Consider the following 9,451-nt stretch of genomic DNA (forward strand, 5'->3'; position numbering starts at 1 on the left):
TATTTAGTCTGCAGAGCTCTTCAGGCAGCGCCTGGCACAGAGGGATTGCTGTCTGCAGTAACAATTATTATGATGCTCAGATCTTTGTGGGCACTTCCTATAGCCTCTGGCACCAAACCCAAGCCTCTTTACAAGGGGGCAGTCCTGCTCTCCAGGTTCAGACACCCCCGGAATGTGGTTTCTCCCTCTTCCGCCCAGCGTTTCATACTTCCACGCCTTTGCCCAAATTTAGCTTCCCCTTGAATGTTCTCTTCAACCTGCATTCCCCTCCTGTCTCCACTTCTCTTGAGTTTCTAACAATCTTTAAAACTCTGCCAGAAAGTTTAAGTCATTACTCACCCCTTACATATTATCACAACCCCCAGACTTCCTTCCTTCTCTGATTTATTTTTTCATAACATTTATGAGACTTTCTAATTTTTTCATTTTTATCGGTACCAGGGATCGAACTCACGACTGCTTGCTTGCAAGGCAGGCACTTATGCTGCTGAGCTAAATCCCCAGCCCCAAGACTTTCTAATTTTTTATATACTGATATTTTTTTTGTCTGTCTGCCCTGCAAGGACAGGAAATTTTTATCTGTTTTTGTTCACTGTAGTATCCTGAGCACCTCAACAAATGCATGACACATAGTAGGTGCTCAATAAATACAGGTTGAAAGAATGAATGTCCCCAGTCTGGGAGGATCACCACCACTACTTGGACTATTTGTGAGCAAGGAGGGATTCCCACTGCTCACCGGGAATTCTGCAGTGCCCAGTCCCAGACAAGCTAGAGAATGATGGGAGGGTACAGGAGGAAGAGAAAGACGGAGTTCAGGGGAGCGGCTTTACCAGGCAGGCCTTACCTGTGACTTGAGTGGGGGCGATCTCTACCGCACTGCGGGAGGGGGGCAAGTCTGGGGGCAGGAACCAGCGGATGGTAGGTGGCGAGGGGCGGGATATCAGTTCTGCAGGCAGCATTACAAGGCTGGTCAGAAACAGCCTCTCTCCTCCCCCCAGGTCACAGCCCAGCCTTGCTGTCCTGAGCTGTGACCTCTCCCCATCCATACTCCACCTTCATCCCTGCATTGCCCAGCTTACCTGGGTAGGGCCGGGCAGGAGAGGTGGTGGCTATAGGGTGGCTCTGCTGTACTGACCGCTCCTCGATCTCTGGCTGCAGGTGACAGCAATATGAGCCCTCCCTGAATCCCTCACCTCTTTTGCCCCCTCACCTGGGGTCATACTCACTGGATCCGTGGTCAATCCTAAGGGGGAAAAAGATGAGGCTGTTAAGGGTTAGGGTGGGAGATGGAGTCAGTTGGGGAGTCAGCAGCTAGGGCTGTATGGTGAGGGTCTCTAAGACTTCAGCAGTCATGGCTTTTGTTCAGAGGTAGAAATCAGATCATGGATCAGAATGTGTTTGCTTGGTGGTCAGGGGCCGGGTCAGGAGAGCAATTTTGGGTTGATCAAGGGCCTGGGGTTATAGGGCTGGGGATATAGCTCAGCAGCACAGAGTCTGCCTGGCCAGCATGAAGCCTGAGTTCGATTCCCAGTACCTCTGCCCAAAAATAAAAACATAAAAAGACATGTCTGTGATTACAGATCAAGGGATAGGAAGTTATATCCAGGGTCGGGTCAGGGGTCAGAGGTTCAGGCCTAGGGGTCAGGGATTAGAATTAGGGCTTAGACACAAGATCATAGCTGTGGAAGAGGTCAAGGGGTCAGGCCAGACCTCTCTCTTCCTCTGTGTCCTCAGGTGGTGGCGCACGGCTGGGGCTTTCAGGGAGCTGCTGGGGTTTGGGTGGCCCATCAGGATGCAGAAAAAGGGAAAAGTCACTTTCGCCCTGGATGGTGAGCGTCTGGTGGGAGGTGAGGATGTGGTACCCCTTCCCAGCTGGACAGATTTCTTTGAAGGCAGCTGTGGTCAAGAAAGCAGACACAGAAATGAATTTTTCCTGGCCATGTCATAGACAGGCAGCCCCTACCCCTGCATGCCCCCCACCAGTGGCATCCGTTCCCCCCTACCCTCCACTCACCAGTGCCATCTGCTGGGCAGCGTTGACACCTTGCTCCCCAGGCCTTGCCCACGCTGCAGCAGCAGAGCTGGCGGGTGAGGCGCGTGGTCAGGGGATGCTGGCACTGGTGCTCTGGGCTCACCAGGCGGAAACACAGGCTCTTCTCCTCCGGCTTGTCCGCTGCAGAGGACAATGGGGCCATGGGCATCTGGGCCTGCATACTCCCTATGTCCCTCTGCCCAGCTGCTCTAGACCTCACTTCTTGTGGCCCAGACAACCCTTATCCCCACATGGTTGCTGACTTCCTATGACCCCTAAAACCTATGTGACCACTAACCTCAATGACCCTGATTCCCATCAAACCCACTATTTATAGGGCCCTGACTTGGTGTAAGCCTTGCCCTGTAGTGACCTCTAACCTCAGATCTCAGATAACCCTTGACCCCACTGATTCCAATTCTATCTGTTCTGGGCCTTGTTCCTCATATACTCAACCCTTGACCCTACTCTGACCTCTTGTGAGCTTTTACTCCTGCCGCTGGGAGCTTTACCCCTCCCACCCGTGCCTCTGACTTTCCAGGACCCTGACCCCCTGTCTCACCAATGCACTGAGTGCGGGAGGGGCCCAAGCTGTGGCCAGGTGGGCAGATGCAGCGATAGGAGCCCAGGCTGTTGAGGCAGTCGCCGTGCCGACACATCCCTGGCATCGCACACTCATTGATGTCTGTGGAAAGCAGACTACTGTGGTCCCTCTGGTGCCACAGGGTAACCACAAGCTGTTCCAAGAATCTCAGGGTCCTGCCCCAGTCCCACTCCTCCCTTGCCAACACTGGGACACCCTCCCTGCAGTGACCTCTTGCTGCCTCCCCAGCCCCCAGGTCCCCTGCTGGCAGTACCCTGGCAGTGGCTGCTGTTCAACTTCTTGTAGCCCTGGGGGCACTCAGAGCCCACCTCCCGTACAGGGCCTGGCTTCTGTACCCCTGTGTCTGCAGAGAGAGGATGGCATGCTAGTGGGTGCTGGGGGCTTGCAGCGGTGGGGGAAAGCATTGGGGAGGCCAAGGGGATGGGGAGACGAAGTTGGTGGACCCTAGGTGGAGACCCTTGCAGGGTTGGGAGGAGGAGGACTGGGTGGCACATTGGGCCCAGGCACTCACACTGCAGCTGGGGACATTTGTGGCACTTGCTCTGGCCCCAAGCAGTGCCGATGCTCCCACAGCAGTCCTCCTGCTTGGTGAGGCCGGGCAGGGGGTTGCTGCCACACTAGGAGAGAGGTGGCAGAGGGGTCACAGAGCGCCACTCCCCCTTCTTGGGGCACTCTTCCCCAGCCTGCCAGCCCTCAGTTTTCGCAGTCCTGATTAGACCCTGAGAGATGGAGCTTCGGTTTTGTAGAACCATGGAATCACTCACTGGCTGCTTGGGTAGGGTGTCCTGGAAGCAGCGGCCCAGGGGCTTCTGGGTGGGTGGTCGAGGGTGTTGAGGCTTGGGGTGCGGCAGCAGGTGCTGGGAAGGGGCAGGGCCCTCAGCGTTGGGCCCCTCGATGCGGTGCACCTGGACAGAGGCCTCGGGCGGGTGGTGGACTCGGACGTTCACCACGGGGGGCGGGGCCTGCACTGGGGGCGGGGCGCAGCGGCCTCAGAGCTGCTCATCGCATGGGCAGCATGGGCTGCCAGTGACTGCGCTGAGCTCCTCCAAGGCAGGTCTCTGCCCAGATCCAGCCACCCTCATGCCAACCCCTCTCCCCCTCCCGTAATTTGCCCTTTGCCTGGTACCTTCTGCTGATATCTGTCCTGGCCCCAGGGGTACCAGGAAAGCCGCGTGCTGGGCAGGAGGCCCCTCCCCTGGCCCGGGAGGGTCGGCGATCACCTGCACCGCGTAGATAGCATGCTTGCTTGCCACAGACTCGCCCTCTGGAACCAGGTGCTGCAGGGTGCCTGTGGACCCCACCCGGGCCAGCCCTGGGCCTGAGCCTCCTCCGGCCCCGCCAGCTCCTCCAGCGGGCACCTGGCAGAAGCGACCAGTGAAGTCGGGGGGACACAGGCACTGGTTCCGGGAGGAGCACTGGCCGCCATTCACGCAGGGCAGAGGGCACACCACTGAGAAAGGACATGCATCAGGTCACAGGCTGGCCTCCAGCCCCCAGGCCCACTCTCACCCACATCCTGTCCCCCTTTCCTTGCCACCCACTGGCTGTTGTCCTTGGGAAGCTGGTTTGATGACACATCACACGCACAGAAATTCCCACTCTTGGTCCTCAGCCCTGGCATACCCACAGTGGCTCCCAGAGTCAAGTTTCCAATTTAAATCCCGGCGAGGCCATGAGCCAGCTGTGTGACCCTTGACAACTCACTTCTGCCCTGTGCCCCACTGCCCCAGCCATGGGCATGTTGTATGGGTTAAACCAGGCAATGCTCAGCACAGAGAACTACGGAATAAGCAACTGTGATTCCGCATGGCCTATCTGGGAAAGTGATCCCTCCCTTCTCATCCTCCTAACTCAGGGCTCTGCCCCTTTCCTCTTGCCTCTGCCTTGCCATCTGAGCCCAAGATTGACACTGCTAGTGATGCCAATCTCTAGATATAGCCATAGTCCCCAGCCTCTCCACTACCTCTTGGCCACCTCTGCTCCGGCACTGTCTGCAGTCACCTCTCCCTACCTCCCCTGCCTGCCCAGCCACACACAATTGGGCTTTTCCTGCGGCCTCCAGTGAGCCCATCTCCCCACTCCTCATGGCCCCTGCCCCTCCCCCAGCTCTGGCCATGCCAGACTCTTCATGTCCCTGCCTCTCTCTTTCCTGTCCTCAATCCCTGCACCCCCAGAGAAACCTACTCTCAGCAGAACTCTGGCACAACACACCAGCTCTGGAATTTGCTGGGACTTTCAAAGCTCTTCACAGCCCAGAACCTTCTCTCACCAATCCCCTTCAGTCTTCCCACGTGTACCCTACATTCCAGGGTTCGCCTTCCTCCTACCTGCCTGTTCTTCCACCCCACGCCCTGTCCCCCATCTCTGCATGTTCCAACGTAACTCTTCTGAGCTCCGCTTCTCCCCAGGAAGGGGACCCTTCTCACATCTCACCTACCACGTTTGCTCTCGAGTTTCCTTGCTTGCTTATAGTTTTATCTGTTGCTCCCACTCTACAGGGTACTTTGGAGGGCAGAGGTCCAGGAGATGAGTGAAGGGGTGAATAAGAAATGAGATCTTGGTTTCTCTGTCACATACACCCATCCTGTGTTTCAGGATCTTGGAGCCCTGAGCTACTGTGCTAGCCGGAGTCCCTCTCCTGTCTCCCCTCAGGGAATGGCCTCACTTTCCAGGGAAAGAAAGTTTTCCTGGACACCTGAGGGTCCAGAAGGACAGCCCTAATCCCTTGCCATTAGGGTCAGGCTAAGACCATCCCAGCCCCATCCAGCTCATCCTGCCTGGCCCCTTGGGGCCAGGAGGCCTCACAGGACAGAAGAGGTGTGTCCCAGGCCTGGAGAGGCAGAATGCTTTCCTTCCTTCCTCCCAGTGAGTCACCCATAGCGGTGAGGGTGACCTCCCAGTGACATCCGCCCACTGTGGCCTGGGCACTTAGCCCTGGGGATGTGGGCAGCATGGATGGAGACAGCAGCCTGAGCAGGACGGCTGAGGGCCTGGGAGGCAGGGTACACACAAATTCACATAAAGTCATCTCCTCACATACACAGACTTACTCGACACCAACATGGGCTCATTATGTAAACACTCCCCTCCCTGACAGTGAATGCAAACACACACCCAGGACAACACAGAGACACTGGCTAATCACCGCTCCAAGGCAGAACCATGCCTCCCCAGATATGGGGCCATATGAGTGCACACACATACACACACATTCCCATTGGGGTTCCTTAGGGCTGGAGTGGGTGAGTGAATAGAGGAATGTGTGAGAGGGGCTATTTTGCTGGTGCCATCCTGGGCTCAGCCTAATTACCCTGTCCAGGAGGGTAATTACTGCTGGGACACCTCCCCCAGCCTGGCCCAAGGGCCCTCGAGGAGGCCTGAGCCCCAAGTCAGGCTCTCTGAGGAGAGATGCTGGGGAAGAGGTAGACTCCAGGATGGGTGGGAAAGTTGTAAGGGCTTCGGTTGAGGTTGGCTCAAGGGCCTTCACCGTGTAAAAAGCCTGCCAACAGCCATGGAAAAAAGAGGCAAGCTAGCCCCCACCTGTAGGCTGCACCCCACCTCTCAGATCCCACTTAACAGTTCCCTCTCAGACCTTGCCACCAACTGACTCTTTCACCCCAGCCGTGACCTAGGCTCCTCCTCCAGAGAAAGCAGGTGTATGCTCTGGGCAGGGCCTACTTTAGTCATTTAAAAGACTTGTTTTGTAAGGAAAATATTCACCCTTTCTTGGAGACTTCCGGCCCTGCTCACATTCCTCAAAACCTCTGTGTATTCCAGCACCTTCCTGAAAGCCTGTGCCATCCACAATCCCATTCGAGTCCCCAACCCCAACCCAAGCTTCAAAGTTAAGGCCGCTGGGCCCCCCAACTCCGGCCTCCAGGACTGTAACCTCCCAAGCCCAGGGGCTCTGGACTTCTGCCTTGTGTACCCTAGGTCCCCACCGCTTATGCCTGAGGCTCTGCTCTGCAGCCTGCAGTTCTGGCTCCCCAGGCTTCCCAGCCTGAGCCCCCGGCCCTCACCCACGCGGAAGCCGGAGCCCGTGAGCGTGTCTGTGCTGTGGCCGTTCTCTCCGATCAGCGTCATGTTGGTGCCGTGGTGACAGCTGTCGTGACACTTGCCCTTGAGACACGTCCGCTTGCAGTACACCGGCGCAAAGACCACCTTGAAGCGCTCTCGGGCCAGCGCCCCGCCCCCGCCGGCGCCTCGCTCGCCGGCCGGCCCCCCCTCGGCCCCGCCGCCCGGGCCCAGCAGAGGCAACAGAAGCAGAGGCAGCAGCCCCGCCGCCCCCGCCCCGCGCATCGCAGGGGCCAGGCCGCTGGCGACCCCTCGGGGCCCGGGCATCCGGGCCGCGCGACCCCGGGGGAGCGCCGGGCGAGGGGCTAAGGGCCCGGCGCCGGCAGGGGTCGAGGGCCGGGAGCGCGCGGCCGGGCGCGGAGAGCGCAGCGAGGCGGCGGAGTGAGGAGGGAGCGGGCAGGGAGGGGGCCCAGCGCGAGGCGGCGGGAGAGGGAGGCTCGACCGCGGGGAGCTCAGAAACTTCCCTGCCTGGAGGAGCTCCGCCAGGCCCCGCAGTGAGGCCGGGCCGAGGAGGCCGGAGCCAGTGGAGGCGGAGAGGAGGAGCGAGCAGGCGGGCGGGCGAGGGGAAGGCGGGCGGCCGGCCCGCTGCGCGCCCCCTGGCCGGCTGCGCTCCCGCGGCCCCGGGACACAGAGCGCGCGGGGAGGACGCAGGGAGAAGTGAGCAGTTGTTTTCCCTGGCTGGAGCGCGGCGCGGCGGCGGCGAGGGGGGTTGGGACGCTGGCCCCGAGCCAGGGAGACTTTTTTTTTTTCTGTGCAAAGCGTCGCCGCGGCCGCCCGCAGGAGAGAGGGTGTGCGGACTGGCGGGAGGCCGAGGTGGGGGAGCTCCCCCCATGCCCCCTCCGCCGGACCCCGCTGGGCCCTTTCCAGGGCGCCCTCACCTGGGACCCGCGGGCCGGGCGGCCGGATTCCTCCGGGCGGGGCCGCGGCCAGCGCTAAACCTCGCGCCCCGCCCCGTCTAAGCGGGGATTCCGCGGCCCGGAAGATGGGCCTGGCCCAGGGTCACATCGATTCGAGGACTGGAACCCAGGCCTCTCAGCTCTTCACCAGTCGCCCTTGTGCGTTGGGGGAGTGGGGGAGGAGTCTCAAGACCCCAAAGTCAGTTCATAGTTCTCCTCTGCTCCCCTCTGAGGAAAGGACTCCAAGAGGGGCATTCTTGGAAGTCACAGTGATGTTTCAGGAAAAAAGAAAAAAATGCCTGTGGGATGCAGAAGGGGAGCAGAAAATACAAAATTGGAAATCCAGCTCCCCTGTCAACCCCCCTTTAGAGGGCTTCCTGGTGCCCATTTTGCCACTCCACACCCCCCCCCCCTTCCCCTCGTCTGGCTGGGCTGGCTGGACTGGCTCTGGGCCTCAGACACTCTGGAATCGCCAAGGACTGAGCTCAGGGCCTGGCCCCCTTCCCAGGCTAACAGCCTCGAGGAGGGGGACATTGGTTAAGGGCCCAGGGGGCTGGGGAGGGGCACAGCAGGGCCCCAGAGCAGGGGTTGGCAGGGGCTGGGGAGGGTTGGGGAGGGGTCTCACGTTTGATCAAGGCTAGAGAGGAGCCAGTTCTGTCCACTGATCTGGAAAGGAAGCTGTGGTGTTCCCAGACCCAGGCCATAAGCGAGACCCCAGGCTCCAGGGTCTGACTCAGCTCAGCAGGGGGAGGGGTGGCCAGGAAGCCAGGAGGCAGAATCAGGGTGGTGTCAAACCCTCCTAGGGAGGGCACCAGGGCTGGCAGTCCCCTGCGGAAAGGGGTTAGGGTTTACCTAGGCATACCTGTTCAAAGAACTAGAGTTTTTTTTATCTTGACGGTGAGTTTATGTGGGTAGCTTTGGGTGGGACTAAGGGAGACTCAATTGCTCAGTGACAGTGCCAGCTCGGCCCTTTAGTATTTAGTGTTGCAGGGCTGGGAGGTGACAGTGAATTCCCGGCTGCTGGAGTCCTGAACAGGGGTGTCCCTCCCTCGGCTCTGATCACACTCTGAGGCACGGAATAATACTGAAAGCTGAGCACCTGCCAGGCTCAGCCCTGAAGGTTTTAGATTCATTCTTTCCCCTCACAGTGGTCTGAGTCCTCCCCTGCCGAGAGCTCACCTTGGCACACAGCTCATAAAATCATCCAGCTTGGAGGCTCAATTTCTCTAAGCCCCAGTCTTCTCTCTTGTGGTGTGGGAACCCACTCCATGCTGAGCTCTCCCCTACAGCTAGAAGAACCCCACCCTTGACAGGCCTCTGTCCCTGGGGAGATGGGCATGTGACAATCACTTCACACATAATGGAGAGATTACCACAGAGGTCAGTGCATTGACCGAGAAGAACAAGAGCAGCTGTGAGACCTGGGGGTCCCTCTAACAGAGGGACTTTTCTAGTGAAGCCTGGGGGATGCTGCTGAGGAAAGCCTATTAGGGGTGGGGTAACTGAGGAAACCGAAGAGGGCGTAAAATTGGCTCTCTTGGCCCTGAAGCAAGCTGGTGGAGCAGCCAGCTTGGGGGTAAGGGAGAGCAGCATAGGTAGCAGGGGTAGGTCAGGGTGAAGCCTTTGGGTTTCTTTTCTTTTCTTTTTTTTTTTTTAGGGGGAAAGATACTGGGAATAGAACTCTGGACCTCACACTTGCCGGGCAGGAGCTGTGCCAGTGGGCTAAATCCCTAGCCCCTTTTTTGGGTTTCATTTTCATTGCCAGGGGACTGTGTCAGGGCAAGAGGAGGGCACTGTTGCCTTGTCCCCAATAGAGATAACTCTGCTTGGACCACAGGGAGC

At 58.8% G+C, this 9,451-nt stretch overlaps 1 protein-coding gene across 5 annotated transcripts in view; it reads right to left on the bottom strand.

The window, feature by feature from the left end:
- The window catches only part of Ltbp3 (latent transforming growth factor beta binding protein 3), a 16,010-nt gene extending 8,612 nt beyond the window's left edge, over positions 1–7,398 (bottom strand). For 4 of the 5 annotated variants that reach the window (XM_063227516.1, XM_063227515.1, XM_063227512.1 and 1 more), the window contains exons 1-11: positions 6,659–7,397; positions 3,766–4,089; positions 3,404–3,606; positions 3,151–3,256; positions 2,893–2,982; positions 2,598–2,720; positions 2,018–2,176; positions 1,714–1,899; positions 1,230–1,246; positions 1,083–1,155; positions 848–949 (exon numbers count right to left, since the gene is read on the bottom strand). In XM_063227516.1, coding sequence (XP_063083586.1) covers positions 848–949; positions 1,083–1,155; positions 1,230–1,246; positions 1,714–1,899; positions 2,018–2,176; positions 2,598–2,720; positions 2,893–2,982; positions 3,151–3,256; positions 3,404–3,606; positions 3,766–4,089; positions 6,659–6,980 — 1,705 coding nt within the window. In that variant the 5' untranslated portion in view covers positions 6,981–7,397. Of the gene's footprint in view, positions 1–847; positions 950–1,082; positions 1,156–1,229; positions 1,247–1,713; positions 1,900–2,017; positions 2,177–2,597; positions 2,721–2,892; positions 2,983–3,150; positions 3,257–3,403; positions 3,607–3,765; positions 4,090–6,658 lie in introns of all 5 variants that reach the window. The other variant, XM_063227513.1, reaches the window with a different exon arrangement.
- Positions 7,399–9,451: the final 2,053 nt, after the last annotated feature.

This window comes from Cavia porcellus, unplaced genomic scaffold, assembly GCF_034190915.1.
Source record: "Cavia porcellus strain 051 isolate PalLab524CR breed Dunkin Hartley unplaced genomic scaffold, mCavPor4.1 scaffold_17, whole genome shotgun sequence".
NCBI classification, from domain to species: Eukaryota; Metazoa; Chordata; class Mammalia; order Rodentia; family Caviidae; genus Cavia; species Cavia porcellus.